We start from the raw sequence: 26,979 nt of genomic DNA, 5'->3' as shown, positions 1-26,979 counted from the left end.
CAAGGTAGTACTTTAGGCTCCGTTTGGTTGATGTATATGATGAGACATAGACACAAAGACATAGACATTAAAGACATGGACATAAAATATTTGTGTCTATGTATTGTGTTTGGTAAAAATATAGAACAAGACACACATATTTTAAAAAGACTAAATTACCCTTCATTCTATCACAAATTTTATTATTATTACTGTACATCCATTATCCCGAACACTACATGTCATCATCATTAAATTTTTATTTCTTTTAATATTTTTTATTTTTTCTAATATCATCTTAAATTATCATTCAAATATTAAATATATTTTTTTTGAAAAAAATAAAAAACTAAAGCTCAGAATTTATCAAAGATTAATCAAAATTTAAATAAATAAAAAAAATTAAATGTACAATTTTTTTGAAGAAAATAGAAAGATAAATTTAGTTATAGAATCTAAAAGAGGAAGAGAAAAAAGAAAGGTTTGGGAAGATAAGAGGACAAATTTTAAAATTTCAATAAAGGTAAAAGAGTAAAAATTAGTGTCTCATAAATTGTGTCTTAGTGTCTCACCAAATTGGAGGTACACAAATTTAATGTCTCTGTGTCCATTCGTGTCCTCCCGTGTCCTTCAAAAATCTGTGTCTCACCAAACCAAACAGCAAACATGTGTCATCGTGTACCACTGTGTCTATGTCTCAGTGTCTATGTCTCTCAAACCAAACGCTGCCTTACTTCATTATTACGCTCAATTGTTATGGAGGGAAAGAAACAAGACACCTATGATCCAGAATGCAAACAGATCTTTCTGGCTTTCCCCTAATCCCCTGTGATATGTCTGAGTTACATACTTAACAGGCGTAAAAATGCTACTATTGGAGGAAAAACAGCACAATACCTTTGATCTGCCCGCTATAACTCAGTTATGATTTATCTATAATTTGGTCATCAATACATAATCAGCGTTATAGTTCGGTTATGATTTTCATTCTTTATACCTTATTTGTAATTGATTAACAGCTATATTTCTACAAACCCTATAAAAGGCAATATGGAAAGAAGAGTTATGTTTTTTAACTCGATCTTAATTCATACAAGATTACACAAAACACTGACTTGGGCGTTGAAGTGCCTTTTGCAGGTGCCCACACTCCGTGTTCTTCCCCAACTGAGGTATAATTCATCCAACCTGAAGAATCCGAGATCATCTCAAGGTGGACAAGCGATACATAGAGGACGACTCAAGCTATACAAGAACAACCTTCATGAATGCTTCAAGAAAGAATATAATACACAAACCCCAAAAGTAGTAGGTGTTCAAACATGACAAAGTATACCTAAAGAATAAGTACATAAATGGCTTATGCAGTATGGTAGATAATTTTAGATACCACAACATATGCAAGTTTGCAGGATAGGTTTGAAAGCAATATGGAATAACTATATAGCTTTGGCCTTTCTATAGTTAGTTTATTGGATATAATTCTAGTGCCCAATAATGACTTTCAACAGCTACAAACAACTCAGTTATATTTGAAATTTTGCAGTTACCTAAAGAATCAATCATAATCCGTTAACTAAGCTACAAAACTTCAGCTATAAATTCAACACTCCGCTGAAAAACTCTATGAAAGTGTATTCAACTTACAATGAAAGGCTCACCGAAAGGCCCAAGGGAAAACGCCCTCAACAAAACAAAAGGGCTCAAGAAATGTATAACACACAATGGCGATGAAGCAGAAGCATCACTGAAGAGAATATTGCATAAAGGAAGGTTATCCACCACGACAAAAACAAAGCAACTCCCTTGACTAATGTAGAGCTAGGAAGTAAATCACTCAATAATGGGAGGTTTGCAATAGAAGGAACATCAATCTGAGATAACCCAAGAAAGAGAAGTACCAGCACAGGTGGGCCAAGGAACTGCAAAACCACAAGGCACAAGTAGTGATTATGCAGAAACATCTTTGCCCTGCTATAATCCAAGTCAGGAACCTTACTAGCATGGAGCCTTTGGTACCAAGATAAAAGAGCTTCATTCAGATACATCTGAAGGCTTGGCCTTAATGCCACAATCTGCAACAAACTAGACCCAAACAAGCACCACCACCTAAAGTTCCCGAAATCAGAAGGTGAAAACCCCAAGTTTCCCAACAATTTCTCTGCATTGCCAACTTCACTGCCACCCTTACTATTGTTATTGTTGAAGTTTGAGTTGTTCACGAAAATCTCAGCTAAAGGCTTAATCCAAATCAAAGCAGTAAATATAACAAACAGTTGGTTTGCGTAAAGGATGGTGCGACCAAACCATCCACAAGTGATCATGGACAAATTGCAACGAATCTGATCAGTTCCAAGCCAAAAGGAACGTGCAATTCTAGCAGCAGAAATGAACAACACCAATGAAAGAAATTTCATAAATAAAGCAAAGAGAACCTTCCAGAACCCATCAAGACCAGCAAAATGGAGGTCTAAAAGCAACGAAGAGGTGTGATCCAAACCCAAAATCCCCACAAAAATCCCGAAAATACCAAAAAGAACACTGAGCTGCTTCTCGGATCTCCTGGACGCGGATCTCTCGAAAGTGAGCCTCGCAAGCATCATGACCCACATGTAAAGGCTCAAACTTGACAACAGAATCGGAACGAAAGCACCACTCACGAAGAAGCCAGAATTGGTATCGGAACCCAAGTAAGAGTGAAGGAAGAGGGAAGAGAGGGTAACGAAGGAGACGGTGAACGCAACGCAGTATTGATCGATGTAGAGGCGGGATTGAAGGTGAGCATGGTCGAGCCTGAGCCTGAAGATCTGGGCATTCTTCTCGTCGAAATCGAGCTTGTCCTTATTCTTGGACCGCTTTCTGAGGTCGGGAGCAGGGCCTTCGGGGGCGCTAGGGCGGCGAATGGCAGCACGAAGGCCGTTGGAGGTGGAGGGTTGGGCATCGGGGTGGATGTAGGTTTGGAGAGCGTAAAGGAAGAGAATTGGGAGCCTGAAGAATGCGATGAAGAACGCGAGGAAGAGGGAGAGCGAAGCGTGCAGGAGTGGGGCTTTGTACAATAACACCAACTGCACCATCATCCTCACCTGACTCCTCTCTGTTTCTGTGTCTCTGTGTGTGTTTCTGAGAGAGAGTCTTTGTCTTAAAAGCTTTAACATTTTTTTAGGTGGAAAATATTTTATTTTTTACTTCAAAATTATAAAAAAGTAGAAACAACACTCACCCAAGAATGTTCAAACCCCTTGTATTTTCATCCGTTGCTCAATAAAACCTGCAATTGTTTATGATGCATTGAAATATACTAAATTCCTGGTTTTAGATTTAAAATTTATTATAGTGATCTTTGGAATCAAATTTGAGGCACTATATTCATTTTTAGATTTTTTAACATTGAGTAAATTAATAGAATGTCATGCTAGATAAAAAACTAAATGACATTATTGTTTTGTTTAGATGGCAAAAACAAAAGAAAATAAAATCATAAAATAGTTTGCACATTTAAATTCTTTTTTATTTTTTTGTTTTTATTTTATTTAAGCGCTAAAATAAAATAACATCATTTAATTATTTATTCAACATGGTAAATCAGAGTTAGTTCGGCATTTTATTCACTAATTCAGTGCTAAAAGAAATTTATGGACTAATATGATATCCCTAACTAGATCTCGAAGATCCGGATAATAAATTTTGAATTTGAAATTTCATACTGAATTTTGCTATTAGACAATATTTTTGTGAATAATGTAAATAATAGACTTTAAAATTGGCTCAATAAAATAAAAACATATTATATTATCAAATTATCTATCTAAATCTTAATATTAAGATAACCATTCATACACCTAATAAATTAAACATCTGATAAATCTATTATTCACATTGTTTAATATTTTTATTTTTTACCCATACTTTTTCATACTAAAATAATAAAAACCATAAATCTAAAAGACCACTTTAAAATTTAGTTAATTGATATAACCAACGACTTTATAATCATTATTAGCGATTTAATTATCAAATAGTCATAACAGTAATAATATTTATCAACTTACTATTTATATAAATTATTTTATACTTCTCAACAAAAGCAGATTCATAAGTTGTACAAATTATATGATTTAAACCTTATCGAAGACCTAATAATTTCTCGGTTCAGAAGACATTCTATTTCTATTTTCACTTCTAACATTTTATTTTTATAGGATTATTCTATCTCTTAAATATTTTAATTTGAGTGTTAAAATATCTTTAATTTTACGTATATATTTTAATATTTACTGACTTAAATGTCAAAGTATCTTTTATGTGTACATCTCCCATTATTCTCCATTTGATTCTGACCGTAACCATTGAAGTTTTTTTTGACAAAGAATTCTTGTGTGTTATAACTCGAAGTCTTCATTTCACTCTAGTTATGTACTCTATGACTTATACGTTAAAAAAATATTATCAACTCGGAAATATGTATACAATTAACTAGTGTTAGTTTAAAATAAAGTAAAAAAAATAATTAGTCTCCTAAAATTTTTTATGACAAAAATTAGTTATAAATTGATCATCAGTAAAATAATACAAATAAATATATAATAATTAATTTAGTAATTATATTGACATAATATTTTTGAAAAATCGCAAGTGTGAAATATGCAATTTAGTCCTGAAACAATATCGATCATATCACATGTATGATATATGCAACCTCATGAAAATATCTGAATTCCTCAATAAGTTATTACTCTATCTATGTTTCATCGATCCATCTCACTACCACAGAATCTTATCGTAAAAATCTTACCCACCCCAACTATAGTAAAATATCTTCCATATATTATTCCTAGCCCTTGCTCTTTTTGTTTCAAAAGCCATTTTTAAGACAAGAAATGAATGTAGCATTGACTATGTAATGCCAAAAATATATCTATATCTAATTTGGACAACCAAAAGTGTGACGCCTTTTTAAGTTTTAATCACAACTGAAGAAAAAACATTTTTCCTAAAATTATATTTTTCTTTCATTATTAATGTATTTTCTTTTTCTATCACCACTATTTTACGATTCTTATTTCATTGTTTCTTTTTCTACAATAGAGATAGATGGGACCCAAAATAAAACAACAAATTTAAATATAAAGATAATGCTAGGTAATTAATAACTCTCTCAAACAACATGAACAATGCGTAAATTTTAATATTAAAATAACTATCTGCACACCTAGTAAAATAAACATTCGATATATCTATTGTTTATATTATTTAGTATTTTCATTGTCTACCTATACTTTTCCTAAATATAATTATTCAAGAATTTAATTAAAATATATACACTAATTGCATATAAGATTGGTCTGCATTGCTATTACTCGGATAAATTTCAAATTTTAAATGATTTTTCAAATAAAAAACTGAACAGAAAAGTCACTTTAATAGTTAATACAAACTTATTTTCATCAACATAGTGAAATTAATTTATTATTGGAAAATCACATTATATTATAGGAAGATGTTCACATGTATCGTTGTATTTGAGTGAAACATGCTATTCCCATTACTTTTAGCCATAGAGATATATATTAAAATATGTAAATGGTGGAGATTTTGATAAAATTTATAGAGTAAACTCCATTTTTCTAAGTGCATGGAGGAAAAGAGATATGTTGATCCAGTATCCCATCTTATAAGAGTGAAAAAGACACTTTTGTACTACTTGCGTGACTAATGAGTAATGACTAATGAGCCATGCGCTACTTTATTAAATAGAAGTCCCAGCTTAGCTAAAATTTTAATGAGTCTTTGACCCAAAATAAAATAGTAGATAAAATAGATGAAATTATAAATTGGGTTAATACAACTTAGAATAATAATAATCACAAAAAAGTATAATTCTTTTTTTCTCTTTTTAATTTTTAATGTAAAACTTATTAATAACTTTATGTGTCATGCATTTAAGAAAAAAAAACATGAACATAGATAAATATTAGAGAATTATTTTTTAAAAAAATCATTACATTCTTTTAATTTGTTAGGTTGTGGTAAAAAAATTTAACGAACTTAGTTTAGATATTTTTTTAACATTTTATAAGAAGTAAAAAATATCTATAACAATTGAATTTGTAAATATAGAATTTAGGGCATATGAAATTATATTTTAAATAAATAAAGTGTTCATTAATTGTATTACAAAATTGAATAAATATCTATTTGTTTTTAATATTTATATTTACTTTCATATTATTTCAAAAATTTTATTCAATTTTATTTTTGACTCTGTAAATATATTTTACTTATAATTTTAGAGAATGACAATACTACTAGAGAATTTAATAATGTATCAATACTAATATAATTTATTGTTTGGACACAGTAGAACTGAAATTTATATAAAATTAGCATCTAAAATATAATTGAAATAATTTTAAAATATTAGAGATACTTTTAAAGATAAAAAATATGTTTATTATTAAATTTATTTTTATTTTTTGTATTACGATTGAATATCCTTAAAAAACATACCATTTTTATAAAGACTAATCATTTATCATAGTATGATTTTCATTGAAAATAAATATGAGAATATGATAAATATCACATACTTGTTTATTAATTATATAATACTATTCTATAATTTCAATCTTCTTGATTTGCTAGATAATTTTATATTGTTTATATATAAATATTGAATTTACTTTTATTTGATGTAATTGTTTATATTTAATTTGTCGGATTGTTTAATTTACATAATGAATATACACTTTTGTATAAATATTGAATTTACTTTTATTTGAATAGACATTTATATTTAGATTATTGATCTCTTTAATCTCTATTTCACTTAAGATTATATTAAAAAAATCTCAAATTTAATAACTAACTCATAATGATGTATTTTGTATATTTATTTATTTTTTTGGTTGTTCATCTGATATTCAAAACTTTCTTAATTCAAACTAAATTTAGGTTGCGCACTTAATTGCGATGGATATGTCTTAATGGAGATTTATAATTGCACACAATAAATTTCAAAAAATAAATTCAAGTCACTTACTATTTGGACAACTCCATACTTAATTAAGAACTATGACTTATATCAAATATAAATATCTAAGGGACTTGATTTATTAAGAATTTTTTTGTCTTTTAATTTAATTATACGAAGTCATTATACATATATACACTAAGACCAAAATTTTCTATTAATAGTTTGACCAGTGAAATTTTAATCGAGAGAATTTTCTAAATGACCTTAACACAAAATTTTTCTTTAAAATTTATATTTACATGTTCATATAGAAATATATAAAAAGAACTGAATTACTTATTTTTCTTTTATTATTGTTATAGATATGTTTATACCCTGACCTAATGATAAGGCCCAGGTCCAACAAAAGGTCCAATCCAAAAGGATTGAGCCTTACCTTATACCGATCTCTTTCCTACGAAGTCGGTTTTTACCACGACTAACCCTAAAGAAGTCGGGGACGAAGATTAGCTGGCAGATAATCACTCATTCAAATGAGTAACTGCCTCTAAAATCTCTCTACCTACTTTCAGGAGCCATATCTCAACCTCCCTAAGATAAAGAGGGCGGTTATCCACCTCAAAAGGCGAAAATACTTCAGTGGTGGTTATGAGTTCACCCCTATAAATACACTGACACTTTTCAGGTATCTCAGAAGCCCAATACTCTCTAGACCTGTTTTACTCCTTTGCTGACTTTGGCATCGGAGTGTCTTTGCAGGTACCACCCCCCATTCTCCCTTACACAAGTCGGACGGGGTCTCGGAGCACAAACCCACTTGGACGTTTCATCGTTCAGACGATTGGCCAGCTAAACTTGTCAAACCCATTAATCTCCGATTACCCATCGTAATAAGATATATAGAGTATGATGTCAACAAAAATTTTTAAATTTTATTTTATCATATTTCAAATTGAATTAGTTCATATCTAATCTCATTTTGAAATGAATTTATTTAATTTCTTATCCAAATTTAATTAAAAATCAAATCAAAAACTAATAATAAAATATATTCTTAATTTATATTTAATATTTTTAATTATCATGTAATTATTATATTATTGGTGTTAGTAAATAATACAATAATATATCTGTCCCTTTTTTAAATTTAAATAAAATATATATTATTTATCATTTTAAACCAAAGTAAGACATTTACAATTTAAACATTACATTATGTTTTTGCAATTACTGAATGTGAAAATAAATTTTAAATAGTTTACAAAAATTAAAGCAATCTTTTTTTTTACACATATTACCAAAAGAAATAACTTTAGTTTGAGACAAATAAAAAAAAACTATGATAAAATTGATGCAAATTAAAGAAAGGTATTACGTCAGAAAGTATATTAGAGATATAATTATTTATATATTTTAAATATTATTATAAAGGGTAAAGTATTAAATTGGTCCTCTAGATTTGGGCGTAATTCTATTTTGGTCTTTAAGGTTTAAAGTATTCTATTTGAATCCAAAAAAGTTTCATTTAGCATCAATTTAGTCCCACAGTAAGGTCAAAATTAAATAATTAACAAAATGTCATACATAACAACAGTAAAAGAACAAAATCGATAATCTGGAGAACAAGTACAAGCTCTAGAGGCATAAAATCAACCATTAATGTATCAATACATTTATTTATTATTTTTTTATAATATAAATAAAATATTTTCTATAAAACTAAAGAAAATGATAAATAAATGTATTGATGTATCAATGGTTGATTTTGTACTTCTGGAGCTTGTACTTGTTCTCCAAATTATCAATTTTGTTCTTAAACTGTTGTTATGTAGGACATTTTGTTAATTATTTAATTTTGACCTCAATGGGACTAAATTGATGCTAAATAAAACTTTTTTGGATTCAAATAGAACACTTTAAACCTTAAGAACCAAAACAAAATTACGCCCAAACCAAAACCAATTTAGTACTTTACCCTATTATAAAATTGTACCAATATCTTCTAATAAAAAAAATACATTCTGAAATTTTAAATTAAATTAAGTAAAGACAATACATTAAACAAGACCCGTGATTAGCCAAGCTATAATTTTTGTTACTCATAATTATCTATTAGATTATGTTATTAATAACATTTTATAACTCAAAATTGTTATGGATATATTTAAGAAAAGTTTTTACAAATTTAGATACCTACAAAATTAAATGGTTTGACAAACTTTGTATTAATACCTTTGTTAATAGGTTTAGCTTAAAATGTGATATAAAATTATAGATAATAAATTTTGGAAGTTCTATAAATTTTTTAAAATAATATTAATTTTATCATTTATTACAAAAATGCAAATTCATTTTGCTTGTGGTATTTTCATAATTAAGTTCAATGCTTCGTAATATAAAAACAAATTATAATATAATACAAATTCCAAATTTTAGTCGCTCATTATCTTCATATAATCAGATTAATAAAAAAAATTATACTATATATAAGAAAAAAATAAGTTGTGCACTGTTTAAAATTCATTAATTATATATCAAATTATACCAATAAAAAAAATTAAAAAACAAAACCAATAAAACTGGTGCAATAATTAATTAAGCAAAAGCTACAAAAATCAATATTTAGCTGCTGTCTTTTTTTGTCTTTAGTTCTTTAACTAAAGGGATATTTTTGTCATTGAGAGATATACTAAAAGACAAAATTATACCCACTACTTGATCGTACATGAAAATTTCATGTTCCATAAAAGTAAGTGGAACATGTGATAATTTTCCTATATTATATTACTTTACCATCTTCTCATCAATATAGAGTCATAAATTGCTTTTTACCTATAACAATAAGAAAAAGACAACCCTTAAATCACCCAAAAAAAAAACAAAGGAGTTCAAATATAAATAAATATTATCTCTTCGGAACAAGATAAGCATGGAAAATAAGTTACAATAGAAGATAGAAAGAATTGTTAACAGCTAGTATAGCCCACCAATAATAATGCAAAGGGGAAAAAAAGGCTTCATCTGTGTTTCTTTGCCGGCGGGAGCAGGAACAGGAGCGATGGAAGATGGTACTAAACAATGAAGATTACTTAACTCAATGTTTATGATGCTCACCAACAAAAGCAGTATCTTCTGCTCCTCCATTTTCTATTTCTGGGACCACCTGTGGGGACATAATTCCAAATTATTTCACCATAATCAAACCCCACAATGTCATCAATTATCATAGTCACCTTCCCCCGCATCAATTTATATTTTAAATAAAAAATATTTGATAACAAAAAAAAATAATTAAAAATTTATTTTTAATAAATGTCAAATAAGATAAGTTCCGATTTTTTTTTTTGTTTTCCTATACCATTACTGTTTTAAATTTTTTAGATTGATTTGTATATACATTTTATATGTTGACATTCATATCGAATGTATGTTAATGTTATCACATACAGATACGTTTTATCTCTTAATATAAAGTGTATGTATTTGGATTTTGAGTACGTGCAGTGGTTGTTGGTGCACAAGCAATTAATTTTGTAACCATATGATATGCGTGCATATATATAGGGTGTAATTAAGAAATTAATTAATTAAAGACATACCTGTTCCTCCATTGATGAAATGTGTAGTTGCGATGATCTCCTTCTCCTTCTCATGGATCTTCTTTTCTCCGTTCTGGATCGGGGACCTGTCAATAACGAATCTGTCACGTGAAAGGAAAGGAAATAAAATAAGATAAGGATATATATTGAATCAAAATTCAAAGTAAAGTACATATACAGATGAGATATTTCTTTCATATAATATAATATTAAAGGAAAATGAAAAAGGCAAAGAAAATATCTGAGTGGTATATTCGATATTTTCCATGATAGATGGATGGATTAGAGTGTGATTTTACGTGCTGTTTGATTTAGGTCAAGTCAAGGTGAGTCCAATAATACCCTTCTAGAACCCTACCTGACGGTGAGGCTTCATGCTTCTTCTTCATCTTGCTGTTGCGGCTTTCTTCCGAGTCCAAGGTGGATTCCGACGAGTCCGGGAGGTGGCGGTCCAGCCGGAGTAGCTGCCATCTACCGGAGTAGTAGTCCCCTCCGTTGCGGTGGAGCATTGTGCGGACGAAGGAGGCTTCCATGGTGTTGAGGAAGTGCACGTGCCTCTCCTCAGTCCAAAACGGCGCCGTTTCACCCTTGGCCACCTGCACCATTGATTCCATTCTCGATCGACGGTGCTAATTGGGCTTTGTTAGAGAGAAGGGAGAGAGAGAGAGAGGAAATGAGGAAAGTGTGGTAAAAACTTAGAAAGAAGAGGTGAGGAGGCACAATATATGTATAATGTATAAAAGGTTCTTTATTCTTTATTACCAAAGCATGTACAAAAAAATATCATGATACTTTATGTTTATTTAATCTATATTATTGCTCAAATAATGATCTATGCTCTTAAATACCATTTCGTGCAAACGACAACTTTGATTACCTGTCAGGAAAGAGAGAGTGAGAGAGGATATAATGTAAGCTTAATTAATAAGTTTATGGAAGGGGTTGGTAATTCTTTTGGATTTTTTAAATTAAACTTCGATTAGTACGTAAAATCGTCTGTTTAACATAAAGTAAGCCAGCTACTATCAACAGTAGCACATATGATAATGACAAGGCGGAGATATATAATCAAGATATATATCTTCAAATGATAATATCCAGTAGTCATGATAGTTGCTTCACTTTTAATATATATAAGAGATTATATTAAGCAATAAATATGGATGAACTTCTAAATATTTAGTCATTAATGCACCGAAAATATATTCATTATGATTTATCCAAACATTGATTAAAAGAGAAGGTAATATATAGTGTAAAAAATGTGAAAATCTCAAAATGGCATCTCTCTTAACTAATAATAGAACACATTTTCATATGATGAAAATCCAAATTATGTGTTTAGTTTTTCACTTTTATAAAATTAATTGAATCCGAATTTATTTTTTAGTAACGTAAAATAATTTATATTTAGTAGCTTATTAAAAGTATTTCTAATAAATTTTGTTAAAAATTTACTTCTCCTAACAAATTGATTCTGACTAACAAAAATAAGTGCAAAACAAACACCTAGTTTACATATTCAACAATTATCAATAATGTTTGATGATCTATTAAATACTATTTCCTATAATTCATAGTATTTATCATTTTAGTTATTTACACGCAAATTAGACTATATCTAATTGAACCAGCTAGTGTTATTAGTTGCTTCTAATAAAGAAATCTGAAAAGTCAAAAGACACACCATACACTATAATCCTAGTATATTATTGCATTATACTTCAATTGAACGGTCAATAATGTATTTTTATGATTTATTGATGGAAGAATTACTACTAATATATAGAGAAGAGCGAGAAGCAGTGGAAAGGGAGAGATTCTTGAGTTAAGCTTTTTGTCTACGTAAAGAAATTTGTATGGAGGGCGAATAGGAGGGGAATATCGTTCAAAATATCTTGAGACTTACGAATCTTGACTATGATTTTAAAAGTGACAATTTATTTATTTATTTATTTTTCTGTATAAATTTGTGTAAGGAATCATTATTTTAAAATGTGATATGAAGTATAACCGAGCTGTGCTATGCTGCTATTTATGTATGCAAAGGATAGGAGATTATTTAATTTTAGTGATATGGGAGCCATCGTTTTTTGGCACCCTACCAAATATTTGTTTATTTATTTTGTCAAAAGAAACCAAAAGTCGTTCGAAGAATTCATGGCCTCTATGTACTGCCTATTACATGGCATTTGAGAGAAAAAATAGAACTATTTTCACAGTAAAATGGTTGATGAGTAGTTTGGGTAAAAGAACTTATAAAATATCTTACTAATGGTGCGTACTTAGCTGCTTAATTGATATCAAGAACCTTATAGAACACTGGGTACATTTATTTGGGGTGAGCAGATGAAGATATGACCCAAATAGTGACATGGACATGACACATTGACACTTAAATTCACTCAAGATTAGTGTGGCGAGATCGAACGGCTTCAGGGGTCTGATCCAACGCCTCTCGAAGCTTGTAAACAACCATCTCGAACACCACAAAAAGAGCCCCTTCGTACAAACTCCCCATCGGAAGCAACTCATTCCCCTCACCCTCTTCATCATCCGCCATCGTCTGCGCTGCCACGTAAGCCACCGCATTCGCGTGTCTCACGCATGACCCCCTCTCCGGCTGGGCCGTCAGCAGGAGGACCCTCCCGCCGTTGGATCGGGCCACGCTGCATATGGCCTCCACGGTGGAGAACCCCCCGGGGCCGGCGGAGGCCACCAACAGGTCGCCGGGAGCGATGGGAGGAGTGGTCATGTCGAACACCAGGTGGGCCTGTAGGCCCAGGTGAGCCAGGCGCATGCAGAGGGCCTTCAGCATGAGGCCCTCGCGGCCCACTCCGTAGAGGAAAACGCGGGCTTTTCGAGAGGCTACGGCGGTGAGCTCGTTGACCAAGACGTCAAGCGGGGGCGGGTACGGGTGGGTGGGCTTTGAGAATATGGATGCTATTTGGCTGCAGATTTCTGCGGCCATTGAACCTGCTTCATCGGACCTAGATTGAGTAGATTCCATCCTTATTCTTCTTCGCGGGCCTATTGCGCCTAGAACCGAGAGTTTCTGCTCTCTATTTCTATCCTTAATGAATCTTAACTCTTAAAATATTGTTTTTTTAAATATGATATTTGAATAGATAATATTGGCAAAAAATTTGTTCCACATAAAAAAGCAAGGATGGGAAAATGACATTGTACCACCCCCATAAGATGACTGATGAGCCGGATTGTCTTATTAAGCCAAACATAGCACTAAAATGATGCCAAGATGGATAAATATGATGACCTCCTACATCCGGAGACTGGAGACAAAAACGTGCATGTGAACAAGCTAAGCTAAACCTGATGCCAAATTCATACATCAAAGCAACTTACCTCAATCTTTACTTCTTAAAGAAGCCAATTGGAGTCCGGATCAACTAAATAATACCTTAAGAAATCTTGTTGCAGTAATGCTTCCCAGTGAGTAGTGAGTCATACAGGAGTATGTACGGATGATGCAATTTTTGTCTTTGGATAAATAATATAGTGTGTAGTGATCCCACAAAAAGAAAATAAAAGATAAACAGACGGTATCGGCATGTGGAAAAGGATGAACTATTTACACACAAATGACACAAGGATTACAGTGAAATCGTTCTGTTATGTCCTGCCCACAGAATGAAATGAATAACGAAACCAGAGAGTGGGTTTTATTTGTTGATCACTGTGTAAGAAACATTAGTTTGAGGTATTGAATGGTCGATCTTTTCCTTTACCCGGTGATGTCACAGTCCCTTCAGCTAGCACTCACTGCAGATTTGTCACTGCTCCCCTTCCCCTTGGTTAGCTCGGCATTGTTATCCTCGTCACTTTCATCCTCTACAAGAGAAGCCTTCTGCCTCAGCTCTTTAACTTTGAGGAATTCATCATAGTGGGCCTTTCTCTGCTCTTTAAAACTCAAATTCTTATCTGTTTCAGAATCCCAGCCAAGGGAAAAAAAATTCAGGTTACAATAGATAAAGTAATCAATCAGTTAAAACACACACACACACATATAGCCCAGAGGGGATCAAGAAATGAAATGCCCAAAAGAAGCTCTTGGTAAGGGTCAAATGCACCAACTTGTAATCAAGCATTTCTTATAGCTGTCTTGTGCAACAAAGTTAAATTAAAATAAAAAATTGGTGATAAATATGATGTCCAGTAACATACAATTCTTGATTTACCGAAGTTTTGAAATTGGATACAGCAACTAGCAGCTTGCTATGCTTGTGCAGTGCCATTCACATTTATTACATGTCGTAATTGATTATACATATTAAGGTGATAGGGTAAACTATAGAAAGATTTGAATTATTTGGATCGGAAATTGAATATCAATACCGGAATCTCACTAATAAAAAGCACAAGCAGATAGAAAAAGTGGTGGTTGCAATAAAATGGATAGAAGGTTCATATCTTTGTCACAACAAATGAAGATTTAATATTACCATCATCATCTTGTTCCATTGCTTCTGCCTCATCCTCTGACGACGTCCAGCCATCAGACTCTTTTGTGCCTTTTCTGCTACCAGAAGCCGCATCATCAAAGGCTGATACGGCATTTGTTTCACAATGTTCACCATCAACACATTCCTCAAAGCTTCCTCTTATGGGAGATGGAGAATCTAAAAGATTTGGTTGTTCAGATCAAATGTAGCCGCACATAAGTGACTTTTAATCTAGACTGAAAGACATGCTTGAGATAACATTAAAACCACCAAACAAATTTTAGGATCCATTTCAAACTTCCTTAACAGTTAGTTATGTTTTTAGAATAACAGATGCAATATTAAAGTAGAAGAATATTTCTTCTCTAATATCAAACAGTTCGATTCATGTAACTAACCCCACATAGTGGGACAAGACGTTGTTGTTGTAATATCAAATGGTTTAACCAATTCTGCTATGCAAGAAAGTGATAAAGAAAATGCGAAATTTTAACAGTGTTCTTTCCATGCCTTCATCATCAATCATAGGGTGATACGGAGTCTTCGGCTCAGTAATTTTCTGCCTCACGGGTTTGGTTGATTCAATTTCTACAATGTTAGCCTCATCCCATCTTACACGTGATCTGCAATGTGATAACAAATGAAATATTCAAGATATTCAGACTTAGCCATTCATTCCACATGAACAGAATTCTTAGCTCACCAGATACACAAATTAGAGTAATCCAAAGAATTCAACTTAAATTTCATTTCCCACATTAAATAAGAAAATTAACGAAAAAGGAAGATTGGTAGTAGTACTTCATTTTGGTAGATGAATGGGTTCTTCAAACGCCAAATGCATGCAGTTATTCCCCAAAGTGAACTGATAAACCGGAAGGACAAAAACCAGTTTATATGTTAATACCCTGACATTCAAAAACACAAACTTTGACGAGATAAAATAACGTAAAATAAAGAGAGAGCATGCAGAAGCAATGAAGAAATAACACCCTGGACAAGTTAAAGAATGTCCACAACCACTACAAACATATAAACACTGATAATTTGATCTTGCAGCAGCAAATGGTGAACACATGGAAACCCAACCATACCAAAAACTATGAGGCCAAGTCTGATCACCTAACTTGGATAATTACTTCTACGAGGAACAACAGTGTGAATGTATATAGACATTAAGATGAAATATATGAACTGGATCAATTATATCATATATATAAAAAGAAAGTTATATAACAAACTGGCAGTGAATATTAGTGAAACGAATACAAGAAAATTAGATTGACAAGTTGATGTGCAAACAGAAACCGAAGGGTGAAGAAAACCAGACATAAATTGAGAGCTGCTACTACAATGGAAGTAATACTGCAGCCATATTCAAGTATAAATGATTTACAAGTTTCTACTACTCTACTGTGGCAGCCATAGTGGTTAAAAGAAAATACAGCCTTTGACAATGCAACACTCTTATATATGAAACCTTTACTATTCTCAAGATCTTAGTCCAGAAGAAGTTGGAAAACTACACTACCATCAATTTATAATATCTTGCATTCATAATATCTCAAACAAACTCTTCCAGGTAAGAAACGCAGTTAATAGTCATTCTAACAGAATTCAATACCAAAACATTACCAAGGCAAAACACTAGACATCATATCCCATGCTGGCAAAAAGGATTACATTTCATGAGGGTAATATACAGTCAAACCCTAATGGGCAAACCTTTGGGGTAGTGCACAGTTCATTGATAAGATGCTTGCATTTCACAAAATTAAAGAGCGAGAAAACAAAATATTATCACATAAATCACAAAGCAATTGAATAACACAGAAATGCAGAATATCCCAATGAAACATGAAATTGTGGCAAGAATGAACAAGCAAAAGCATGCAAGCATATTCAAACAAGCCATTTCCATTTCCAACTCCATTTCAATTTGCAGGACGCCGCACAATGGTAAAATTCCATAATCATGAGTCCACTTAACATAATAAGCAAATGGCAATTGCTTCATTGTCGAAACAAGTACGGTGTTAGGCACCGATTTAACACATTTGAATGATTACCCTAATCACGATCTAGCTTACAGAAAAGGTAGGAAAAGACAAAGCAACAGAAAGAGGGGAAAATCAATTGTAGATCGGGCGGAGATAAAACCTCACTTAGAAGTTTGGTTGAATAAAATCTAAGAATCAAGTAAAGAGCATCCCCAGACAGCGGCTAAAATGATAAAGGCAAAACATGAAGTAGCATTTTTTCTCGCATTTTCTCGGGAAACAAATTGCTGGAGAGAGAGAGAGAGAGAGAGAGAAAAGTTTTTAGTTTTTACCTGAAAATTGAAATTGCGGGGATTAGGTGGAACCACTTCCTTTGCACATGCCAATAAAAGTATAAAACAGTTGTCATATTAGTCACAAAAATAATAACATAAGGCTAATTTTTTTTTGGAATTATTATATAGATCTATATAAAAAGAGAATTATTAATTATTAAATTTTTAAAAATGATAAGAAATAAAAAAGCGAATCAATAATGTATTCAATCCACTAATAATTATAAACAAAATGTATGAAGTATAAACGCCTGAGAATATCAAATAATATTTATTGTATTTTTTTCATCTAATAGTCTTATATTTACACTTTTTTTATTGAAAACATACCAGTTCTCAAAAATAAAATTTGCTTGATGAGAAAGAAATGACAGCCATGTTAATTAAATTAAATTGGTTCTGTTTTGTATTCCATGAAAAGTGAAAGTGCGGCGTTCAGTTCAGGATGCATTCTGATATAAATATAACTACTTCCTTCCTTCCTTCCTTCGTACTTCCTTGATCCTCTGAAATTGGTCAAAAACCCAAACACAACAAACTTGAAAAAAAAAAAAAAGGAGCTATGCTTGAATCCAAATTCAAACCTAAACCGTTACACTTGCACTTCATGCTCATGCTCATTCTCATTCTCCATCAGCATGGCAATGGCACAGAGGCACAGTCCCCGCTCCAGCCGGTGAAACCGCTTTCCTCCAACCACAACCCCCGGGACCCTTCAACCGTCCTCTTCATCGCCACCATCCTCGGAACCTTCATATTCGTCGCCGCGTTCGTAGCCTTCCTCCGCCGCTGCACAGAGCCGTACTTTACTCAACAGCAGAGCAATATCACACACTTGCGCTGTTCCTGCTGCAACGGCGGCATCAGCCCCGACATCCTCGAAACCTTCCCCATCGTGTTCTATTCCAGCATCAAGGACCTCAGAATCCGCAAAGAAGCTCCGCTAGAGTGTGCCGTCTGCCTCACCGAGTTCGCCGGCAACGACACTCTTCGGCTGCTTCCACACTGCAACCACGTGTTCCACCCTCCCTGCATCGACGCCTGGCTCTCTTCCCACGTCACCTGCCCCGTTTGCCGCGCCAATCTCAACCAACATCCCTCCCAAGTCGCCATTTCGGTGATAACACAATTGAGCGGCTACGGAGAAGAAGAACACGAAGAAGACGGTTCTGGAAACAGAGCAGAACAGAGCGTGGGTGGCGAGAGCATAATTGAGGGGAGCCCGTTGGCGCGTGACGCGAGTGAGGGACAGCGGAACAACGAAGAAGATAAAGGGATGCCGGAAAGAGCGGCAAAAGGGAAGCTTGGTGGGAAGGGGAGGGTTCTGAAGAGGTCGAATACGACGGGGCACTCGGTGGTGGAGGCAGGAGAGTGTATGGAGAGGTATACGCTGAGGTTGCCGGAGGATGTGAGGAGGTACATTATGGTGAACCATGGGGTGATGATGACGCAGCGTTCGGCGAGCTACAACGCGGCGGAGAGTTCGAAGAAAGGATTGTGTTGGAGTGACACGGAAGGAGGTAGCAGCAGAGGTAAGAAGTGTCAGAGCTCTGTTACAGGGAAGGGAAGAGTATGGAAGAATAATGGAGGTCAGTGAGTAGTGAGAGTATCAATTTCTGCTCATGCTGCTCTCTCTGTGAACACCCCATGGTAGCCACATTATGAATCAGCTAGGTTTTTTTTTTATTATTTTAATTTTAATTTTTTTAGTCGAATCATTAGTTTTTTGTTTTTGGATATATTCGCTTTTAATAGCTTACTGATATTGAACGGTAGCAATTAGCAAATATGTAAAAATATGAATATGAATGCCAGAAAGGATAAGAGGAGAGCAATATATATCTTTTTGTTCCATTTGTGGAAATTTTACGGTGCACTATTTTCTGGATTTAATTTGTGGACATTATTGGCCTACAAAAATCTTCGCTAATCCCTTAATTTAACTTGATTAAGGTGCGATTAATGTAAGATTTGAGTTGCTATAATAACATTTTTTGGATAAAATTTGATGGGTGGTTTAGTTTGGATTTTGGAATAGAAAAGAATAAAAAAAAATTATTTACATTAGTCAGTAGGTGGCTTGTTTGTTTCGTGACTATAGTGGCTAGATATAATAGAATCTATGAGAGTTTGACAGTTGGAAGGGAGATGGTTTTGACTTGGATTATGATTACTTTAATCGCGATAAATTTGTTAAACAGTCACGCCAAAGAAATCTGTTACAGAGGTGTTAGGAAACTGCCATGGACGCCGTCCAGATCCATGACCCCGACAAGACGCACGTCTGACTCAGAACTTTCGAAATTGCAGAGGGGACAGCGCGTGCGTACGACGCAGCGGCAAGAGACATCCACAGCGCCAAGGCGAAGACCAATGTTCCGATGGCGGAGGAGCTTCTGAACAACAGCAACAACTTCGTTCACATTAACAACACATGTAGCCCGAGTCAGAGTAGCACGCTTGATTCATCTTCGCGGTTGCCGCCACCGCCACCATCAGTGCAGTCCAAGTCGCAGTGCACGCTGAAACCGTTTTTTCCGCCTTTACTTCTGCAGTCATGGCGTTCACAGCTGCGCGTCCTATCATGTTTTTTAAAATGTTACATTGTGCGACGGATCGAGAATAAGCCACCAGCGAGATGTGTCTCATAGGCAATGCAACGACTTCGATTCTTCTTCTGTAGTGGACTACGAAGTCATGTCATACAAGGGGCTCTTGGATCTCGACCTCACCATCGCTAAAAAATTTGTGTTTATCTACCTTAGATTAGCTATAAGCATGCTTATGTTAATTTGGACCATGACAAATGTCACATTTTTATTAAATGGTCAATTACTAGTCACCTATAGCCACAGTTAACGTAGGTACCTGTTACGGTGGGTAACCGGAGATTAATAGAATAGATGGCGCGGGATGGCCCAATGTCCGAAAGATGGTGAGCTCCGAGTTGGTTTGCACGCTGGAGCCTCCTTCCGACTTATGCACGTGAGTGAATGGGGGGTGGTACCTGCAAAGACACTCCGATGCCTAAGTTAGCAAGAGTGTGAGCAGGTCTAGAGAGTATTGGGCTTAGAGATACCTGAGGGGTGTCAGTGTATTTATAGTGGTGAGCCAATAACCACCGTTGGAGTAGTGCCGTATCTTTAGGGTGTTAACCGTCCCATTATCTTGGGGAGGTTAAGATATGGCTTTATGAAGCGGTTAGAGAGATTTTAGGGGCGGTTACTCATTTGAATGAGTGTTTATCTGCCAGTTAATCTCAAGTCCGACTTCTTTAGAGCAAGTCGTGGCTGATACCGACTTCTTACTTGAAGGTCGGTACTTAGCTAGGCTTAATCCTTCAGATTAGGCCTTTTATTTGGACCTGGGCCTTTATCGTTGGGCCAGGGTATGAACAGTACTAAAATGTCCAATCTGAATAATTACTCTACTGAAAAATGAACTCAAAATTGATTTATTTGTTAGAGTAAAATCTTCAGAATTGATCATTCAATGTTTTTATAATGATCAATTTTATGGTATTTTTTATTTAATATTTAATTTTTATCTAATTTATTTTTTATAATAAAATTTAAATATTTATAAGCGTTTAGGGATTGAGGGCTTTGGTAACGGTGCAATCTCATTAATGACTGCTCCGCTTTTACCATTATGCCCCTTAGCATGTTTATAAATGCTTTCCCTCTCTTTCAATTTTCTGTTTCTGCAATCTTTCAAACTTCCTCTTTCCTTGCTCGTGATGTATTCTTGTGCTCGAAGATTTCCGCTCTTTCCAACCTCCACTTTTCGGATCAAGGTTAGTTTTACTTCTTTCACGTCATGCCTTATGTTTGCATGTGTTTGTTTTGTGGGTGGATAGGATGGTCTGTAGATTCTGGCTTCGTATCTCTCCTCTTTAGGGACCGTGTTTTTTGATTTTCCTTTTCTTTTTTCCTTTTGTAGGTTTCTGTCACCTTTCATTATATAAAGAAAAAATGGCTTCTGTAGATGTTCTTTCTCAGTGGGTTGATGTCACGGTCCTTGGGGAGGAATCCCTGGTCGATGCTGAGTTTATCACTCATCTTCGTACTCATCACAGGCTTTGTACTTCGGAGGAGGACGAGCCAAAATATGAGTTGATAACCCCGGGTCCGGAAGACCGGGTTTGTTTTGGGAGAGTTAATGAGGCGGCCCCTCATTTTTTCTTTATGTATGAATGTATGATCATCCGCTTGGGTGTTTTTCTTCCTTTCTCGGGTTTTGAAATATCTGTTTTACACCACTGTCGAGTTGCCCCTACTCAACTTCACCCCAATTCTTGGGGTTTTCTGAAGATTTATCAGTTTGTTAGCCATGCTTTGGACTTTCCGACCTCTTTGAGGATTTTCTTCTTTCTTTTTCATATGACTAAGCCCTTTAGTGGGCTAAACAACAAAGAGCAATGGGTATCCTTCCGAGCCATACAAGGTCGGAAGATTTTCACCCTTTTTGACGAATCCTTCCATGACTTCAAAAACTATTTTTTCAAAGTGCAAGCTGTAGAGGGTCACCACCCCTTTTTCCTGGATGAGCATTTTTCCCCTCGCTTTCCCCTTTATTGGCTGGAGGCCTCCCCTTGTGAAAAGTATGGTCTAGATGACCTGGACGAGGTGGAGGCGGCCATTGTGGGGTTTTTCCGAGAAGCGTGGGGGAGGGCCCCATACTTGGATACTAGGAAAATCCTCCAGGGGACGCCGACCTTTGTTCGGTCGCAACTAGGTAGTAAATGCATTTTCCTATTTCCGACTTGTTTCTGTCGACTTGAGTGTTACCGACTTGTAACTTTTGTTAGTTGTTTCTCTTGTAGATATGGCAAGGAAGAATGCTCAGGAGTCTTACCAAAGAGTTCAGGAGGCTAAGGCAAAGTCCCGGGCTAGGTCCGGTGGTGCCCGAGCGATCACCTCTCCTCCTCCTCCTCCTCCTGGTTCTGGCGGTGGTGATCCGTCTACTCCTCTGAAAAAATGACTTTATTTTTCATGGCTATAAGGGGGCTTGGCCTGTGAGTCCCCCCTTTTTTAGACTTATTTATATGTTGTTTGGTGGTCGTGTGAACAATTTTCTCTTGGCCTTTTTAGGCCGTAAACAAAATATTTCGGCGAGTACCCTTTTTGAATAAGGGTTTAGATTAACAAAATAAATGCCCTTTTTTGGACAAGGGTTTTAAGTTACCTTATGCGTGCATGCTTTTCAATTTTTGACGCCCTTATGATCTTTTCTCTGAAAACCTTTCCTATTGGCTTGTCTTTGTTTTTCCAAGCCTTTTCGTTTAAGGGCTTTTATGCAGCCTTTAAACTTTTCTCAGGTTTTTCAATCTCTTTTTGCTATCCTTTATACTCAACTTTGCTTTAGCGAGTTTTTATGACTTAGGTTATTTTTGTGATGCGTTTTTCGTCTACTCGGAATGTTTCCGAGCTTGTTTTACTCGGGTTCTCATTTCGACTTAGGAGTCGGATTGTTCCCGAGTTTTTCACGATCAACTTATACAACCTCTTTACGCCGACTTGTACCTGGTCGTTTTATCCTGACGACCATTTAGGTCGGTTCATGGGATTTTCACGTTTTGTCGAGCTTAAGTCGGCGTGTTTCGTAGAAAAACTTAGAAAAAATAAAGAAGGATATTATAAGAGATATTGTAAATGAAAAAGATCTTTATTAATTGGGGAGGTACCTTCTTGCTACTAAGGGTCTTGATAGCCTATTTTCCCTTAGCCCCTACTATGATGCCTCGTTAAAAACCCTCCTCCAGAAAAAACCCTTTTGGGAAAAAATCATGAAGTTGGGAAAAGAGTACATCAGGGAGTAGAGTTCGCTTTTAACTGTAGTACCTTTTCATATTACAAGCATGCCACGACCTTGGTAGCTCAGCGCCGTTCAGGTCGGTTACCTTATAATAACCCTTCCCTAGCACTTCTTTGATTTTGTATGGTCCCTTCCAATTTGCGGCGAGCTTTCCTTCTCCCGATTTGTTGATTCCAATGTTGTTCCTGATTAGGACCAAGTCATCCGAGGCAAATGTTCTTCGAATGACTTTCTTGTTGTACCTGGTAGTCATTCTTTGTTTCAATGCTGCTTCTCTTATCTGGGCATTTTCTCGGACTTCGGGGAGCAAGTCGAGCTCCTCTTTGTGTCCCCGTACATTTCCGACTTCGTCGTGGAGAATTACCCTTGGGCTTTGCTCATTGATTTCTATAGGAATCATGGCTTCTACGCCGTATACTAGTCGGAAGGGTGTTTCTCCTGTGGCGGATTGGGGGGTTGTCCTATAAGGCCATAACACCTGAGGGGGCTCTTCAGCCCAAGCTCCCTTTGCTTCCTGTAGTCTCTTCTTTAGTCCTGCCAGTATGACTTTGTTGGCTGCCTCGGCTTGCCCATTGGCTTGTGGGTGTTCTACCGAGGTGAACTGATGTTTAATTTTCATACTGGCTACTAAGCTTCGGAAGGTAGCGTCGGTGAATTGGGTTCCATTATCCGTAGTAATGGAATAAGGTATCCCGTATCTTGTGATGATATTTTTGTAAAGGAACCTTCGACTTCTTTGAGCGGTGATAGTAGCTAATGGTTCTGCTTTTATCCACTTTGTGAAGTAGTCTATTCCCACGATCAAGTATTTGACTTGTCCTGGCGCTTGGGGAAAAGGACCTAACAAATCCATTCCCCATTTTGCAAAAGGCCATGGAGAAGTGATACTAATGAGCTCTTCTGGGGGAGCCACGTGGAAATTTGCATGTATCTGGCACGGTTGACACTTTTTCACAAATTCTGTGGCATCCTTTTGCAAGGTCGGCCAGTAGAATCCAGCTCGGATTACTTTTTTGGCTAGTGATCTTGCTCCGAGATGATTTCCGCAGATCCCGCTATGTACTTCCTCCAATACCTCGGTGGTTCTTGAGGTCGGTACGCATTTTAACAATGGTGTTGATATCCCTCTTCTGTAGAGGACATTTCTCACCAAGGTGTAATGCTGTGCTTCCCTTTGGATCTTTTTAACTTCTTTCTCTTCCTTAGGGAGGATGTCGAATTTCAAGTATTCGACTAAGGGATTCATCCATCCGAGGTTTAAATCGACTACCTCAAGTACTTCTTGTTTATCTTCTGTTTTTGCTACCGAGGGCTCTTGGAGGGTTTCTTGAATCAAGCTTCTGTTGTTTCCTCCTGGTTTGGTACTTGCTAATTTGGATAGGGCATCCGCTCTGCTGTTTAGATCCCGAGTTATGTGTTTGACCTCGGTTTCTGCAAAGCGCCCAAGGTGTTCCAAAGTTTTTTTCAAATACCTCTTCATATTAGGGTCCTTTGCCTGATATTCTCTGCCTATTTGGGAGGTCAGCACCTGTGAGTCCCTGTATATCATCACTTTTGTAGCACCGACTTCTTCTGCCAATTTTAGTCCGGCTATCAAGGCTTCGTATTCTGCCTGATTATTTGAAGTCGGAAATTCAAATTTTAAGGAAACCTCTATTTGGGTTCCTCTTTCATCTACTAATATTATGCCTGCACCGCTTCCTGCTTTGTTGGAGGATCCGTCTACATAGAGTTCCCATGTAGTCGGTTTATCCTCTTGATCCCCTGCATATTCTGCAACGAAGTCGGCGAGACATTGGGCTTTAATTGCTGTCCGAGTTTCGTATCTCAAGTCGAACTCGGAGAACTCTATTGCCCATTGAACCATTCTCCCTGCAACATCCGTCTTTTGGAGGATTTGCTTCATGGGTTGGTTTGTACGGACTCTTATTGTGTGAGCTTGAAAATAAGGTCGTAGCCTTCGTGAGGCTATCACTAAGGAGTAGGCAAACTTTTCTAATTTGTGGTACCTTAGTTCAGGGCCTTGCAAGACCTTACTGGTGAAGTAGACTGGGTGTTGTCCGACCTCGTTTTCCTTTATCAAGGCCGACGAGACAGCCTTGTTTGCTACGGATAGGTACAGAACGAGGTCTTGTCCTGGTACTGGTCGGGTTAGGATAGGAGGTTGGCTTAAAAACCTTTTGAACTCTTGGAACGCCTCCTCGCATTCCGGAGTCCATTCGAATGGGCATCCCTTTCTTAATAAGGAAAATAGTGGAAGGGATTTTAGTGCCGATCCTGCCAAAAATCTGGAGAGGGCTGCAAGCCGGCCATTGAGCTGCTGGACTTCTCTCAAACAAGTCGGACTTTTCATTTCTAGGATGGCTTTACATTTATCGGGGTTGGCCTCAATCCCTCTTTGTGTTCACATTTATTGGGATTGGCCTCAATCCCTCTTTGTGTTAGCATAAATCCTAGAAATTTTCCTGCTTCCACCGCGAAGGCGCATTTTGCAGGATTTAGTCTCATCCCATGCGACCTTATGGTGTCAAAGACTTGTGAGAGGTTGGTTAAGAGGTCGACTTCTTCCTTGGTTTTTACTAGCATGTCGTCGACATATACTTCCATTAGGCTCCCCAGGTGGGGGGAAAACACTTTATTCATCAACCTTTGATATGTGGCGCCTGCATTCTTTAATCCGAATGGCATGACCACGTAGCAATAGTTGGCTCTGGGTGTGATGAATGATGTTTTCTCCTGGTCGGGCTCATACATCGGAATTTGATTATATCCCGAGTAGGCGTCCATGAATGATAGGTATTGGTACCCTGAACTGGAGTCTACCAGGGTATCAATACTCGGTAGAGGATAAGGGTCCTTAGGACAGGTATCAATACTTGGTAGGGGATAAGGGTCCTTAGGACATGCCTTATTTAGGTCGGTATAGTTGACGCACATTCTCCATTTACCATTCTGTTTTTTGACTAGCACTACATTGGCTAGCCATGTTGGGTACTTGACCTCTCTAATAAAGCCCGCTTCCAGGAGCGCCTGTACTTGCTCTTCTACTATTAGGGCTCGCTCTGTGCCGAGCTTGCGTCTTCTTTGTTGTACAGGTCGGGACCCTGGGTAAACCGAGAGTTTGTGGGACATGAGCTTGGGATCAATCCCGGGCATTCGAGGAAGCCTTCCAAGCGAAGAGGTCGAAATTAGCTCTTAGGAGTTCAGCCAACCCTTGTTTTAGGGTCTCCCCTAGGTTGGCTCCTATGTAAGTGTTTTTTCCTTCCTCTCCACCGACTTGTATCTCCTCGGTTTTTCCTCCCGGTTGAGGTCGCAGCTCTTCTCTGGCCCTTGTGCCACCGAGCTCTATAGTGTGGACTTCTTTGCCTTTTCCTCTCAGACTTAGGCTTTCATTGTAGCATTTCCTCGCCAATTTTTGGTCTCCTCTCACCGTTGCTATTCCCGCTGAGGTCGGAAATTTCATGCAGAGGTGGGGAGTGGATACCACTGCTCCGAGCCGATTAAGGGTAGTCCTGCCAATTAAGGCATTATAGGCTGACCCTTCATCAATGACTATGAAGTCTATACTTAGAGTCTTTGATTTTTCCCCTTTTCTGAAAGTGGTGTGAAGGGGTAAAAATCCTAGTGGTTTTATTGGCGTGTTCCCTAATCAATATAGGGTGTCGGGGTAGGCTCTCAATTCTTTCTCATCTAACCCAAGCTTGTCGAAAGCAGGTTTGAAGAGAATGTCCGCCGAGCTTCCTTGGTCCACTAGAGTTCGGTGGAGATGGGCATTGGCTAGGATCATAGTTATCACCACGGGATCATCGTGCC

At 36.0% G+C, this 26,979-nt stretch overlaps 5 protein-coding genes across 9 annotated transcripts; 1 reads left to right on the top strand and 4 right to left on the bottom strand.

Annotated features, from left to right (window-relative positions):
- Positions 1–1,556: 1,556 nt before the first annotated feature.
- On the bottom strand, positions 1,557–3,159 carry LOC107467087 (uncharacterized). Its single transcript, XM_016086120.3, has one exon. The coding sequence runs from the start codon at positions 3,132–3,134 to the stop codon at positions 1,683–1,685; it is 1,452 nt and encodes a 483-aa protein (XP_015941606.2). The 5' UTR covers positions 3,135–3,159; the 3' UTR covers positions 1,557–1,682.
- A 6,634-nt stretch (positions 3,160–9,793) lies between these two features.
- Positions 9,794–11,266, bottom strand: LOC107466905 (uncharacterized). Of its 3 annotated transcripts, none has more exons than XM_052254685.1 (3): positions 10,894–11,266; positions 10,552–10,637; positions 9,794–10,115 (listed from the first exon to the last, which is right to left on the bottom strand). In XM_052254685.1, the coding sequence occupies exons 1-3, from the start codon at positions 11,163–11,165 to the stop codon at positions 10,063–10,065; spliced, it is 411 nt and encodes a 136-aa protein (XP_052110645.1). In that variant the 5' UTR covers positions 11,166–11,266; the 3' UTR covers positions 9,794–10,062. The 3 variants fall into 3 exon arrangements, with proteins under 3 accessions (XP_052110645.1, XP_020986825.1, XP_015941398.1); XM_021131166.2 differs by having other exon boundaries at positions 9,795–10,115; positions 10,910–11,266; XM_016085912.3 differs by having other exon boundaries at positions 9,800–10,115; positions 10,552–10,652; positions 10,910–11,266.
- Positions 11,267–12,815: 1,549 nt separating this feature from the next.
- On the bottom strand, positions 12,816–13,922 carry LOC107467026 (uncharacterized). Its single transcript, XM_016086032.3, has 2 exons — positions 13,685–13,922; positions 12,816–13,652 (listed from the first exon to the last, which is right to left on the bottom strand). Exon 2 carries the CDS (start codon positions 13,559–13,561, stop codon positions 12,953–12,955), a length of 609 nt encoding a protein of 202 aa, XP_015941518.1. The 5' UTR covers positions 13,562–13,652; positions 13,685–13,922; the 3' UTR covers positions 12,816–12,952.
- Positions 13,923–14,037: 115 nt separating this feature from the next.
- On the bottom strand, positions 14,038–17,482 carry LOC107467027 (protein phosphatase inhibitor 2). 3 transcript variants are annotated; one of them, XM_052254075.1, is made up of 5 exons: positions 17,347–17,482; positions 15,816–15,879; positions 15,525–15,637; positions 15,015–15,191; positions 14,038–14,493 (listed from the first exon to the last, which is right to left on the bottom strand). In XM_052254075.1, the coding sequence occupies exons 2-5, from the start codon at positions 15,818–15,820 to the stop codon at positions 14,321–14,323; spliced, it is 468 nt and encodes a 155-aa protein (XP_052110035.1). In that variant the 5' UTR covers positions 15,821–15,879; positions 17,347–17,482; the 3' UTR covers positions 14,038–14,320. The 3 variants fall into 3 exon arrangements, with proteins under 3 accessions (XP_052110035.1, XP_015941519.1, XP_015941520.1); XM_016086033.3 differs by lacking the exon at positions 17,347–17,482 and adding an exon at positions 17,175–17,334; XM_016086034.3 differs by lacking the exon at positions 17,347–17,482 and adding an exon at positions 17,180–17,334.
- Positions 17,483–17,861: 379 nt separating this feature from the next.
- Positions 17,862–18,946, top strand: LOC107467025 (E3 ubiquitin-protein ligase ATL6-like). The gene has a single exon (XM_016086031.3). It carries the CDS (start codon positions 17,912–17,914, stop codon positions 18,944–18,946), a length of 1,035 nt encoding a protein of 344 aa, XP_015941517.1. The 5' UTR covers positions 17,862–17,911.
- The last annotated feature ends 8,033 nt before the right edge of the window (positions 18,947–26,979 follow it).

The sequence above is a fragment of the Arachis duranensis genome, chromosome 9 (genome assembly GCF_000817695.3).
Source record: "Arachis duranensis cultivar V14167 chromosome 9, aradu.V14167.gnm2.J7QH, whole genome shotgun sequence".
In the NCBI taxonomy this organism is placed as follows: domain Eukaryota; kingdom Viridiplantae; phylum Streptophyta; class Magnoliopsida; order Fabales; family Fabaceae; genus Arachis; species Arachis duranensis.
The sequence above is the reverse complement of the archived record's forward strand: the minus strand, read 5'-3'. Positions and strand labels throughout refer to the sequence as shown.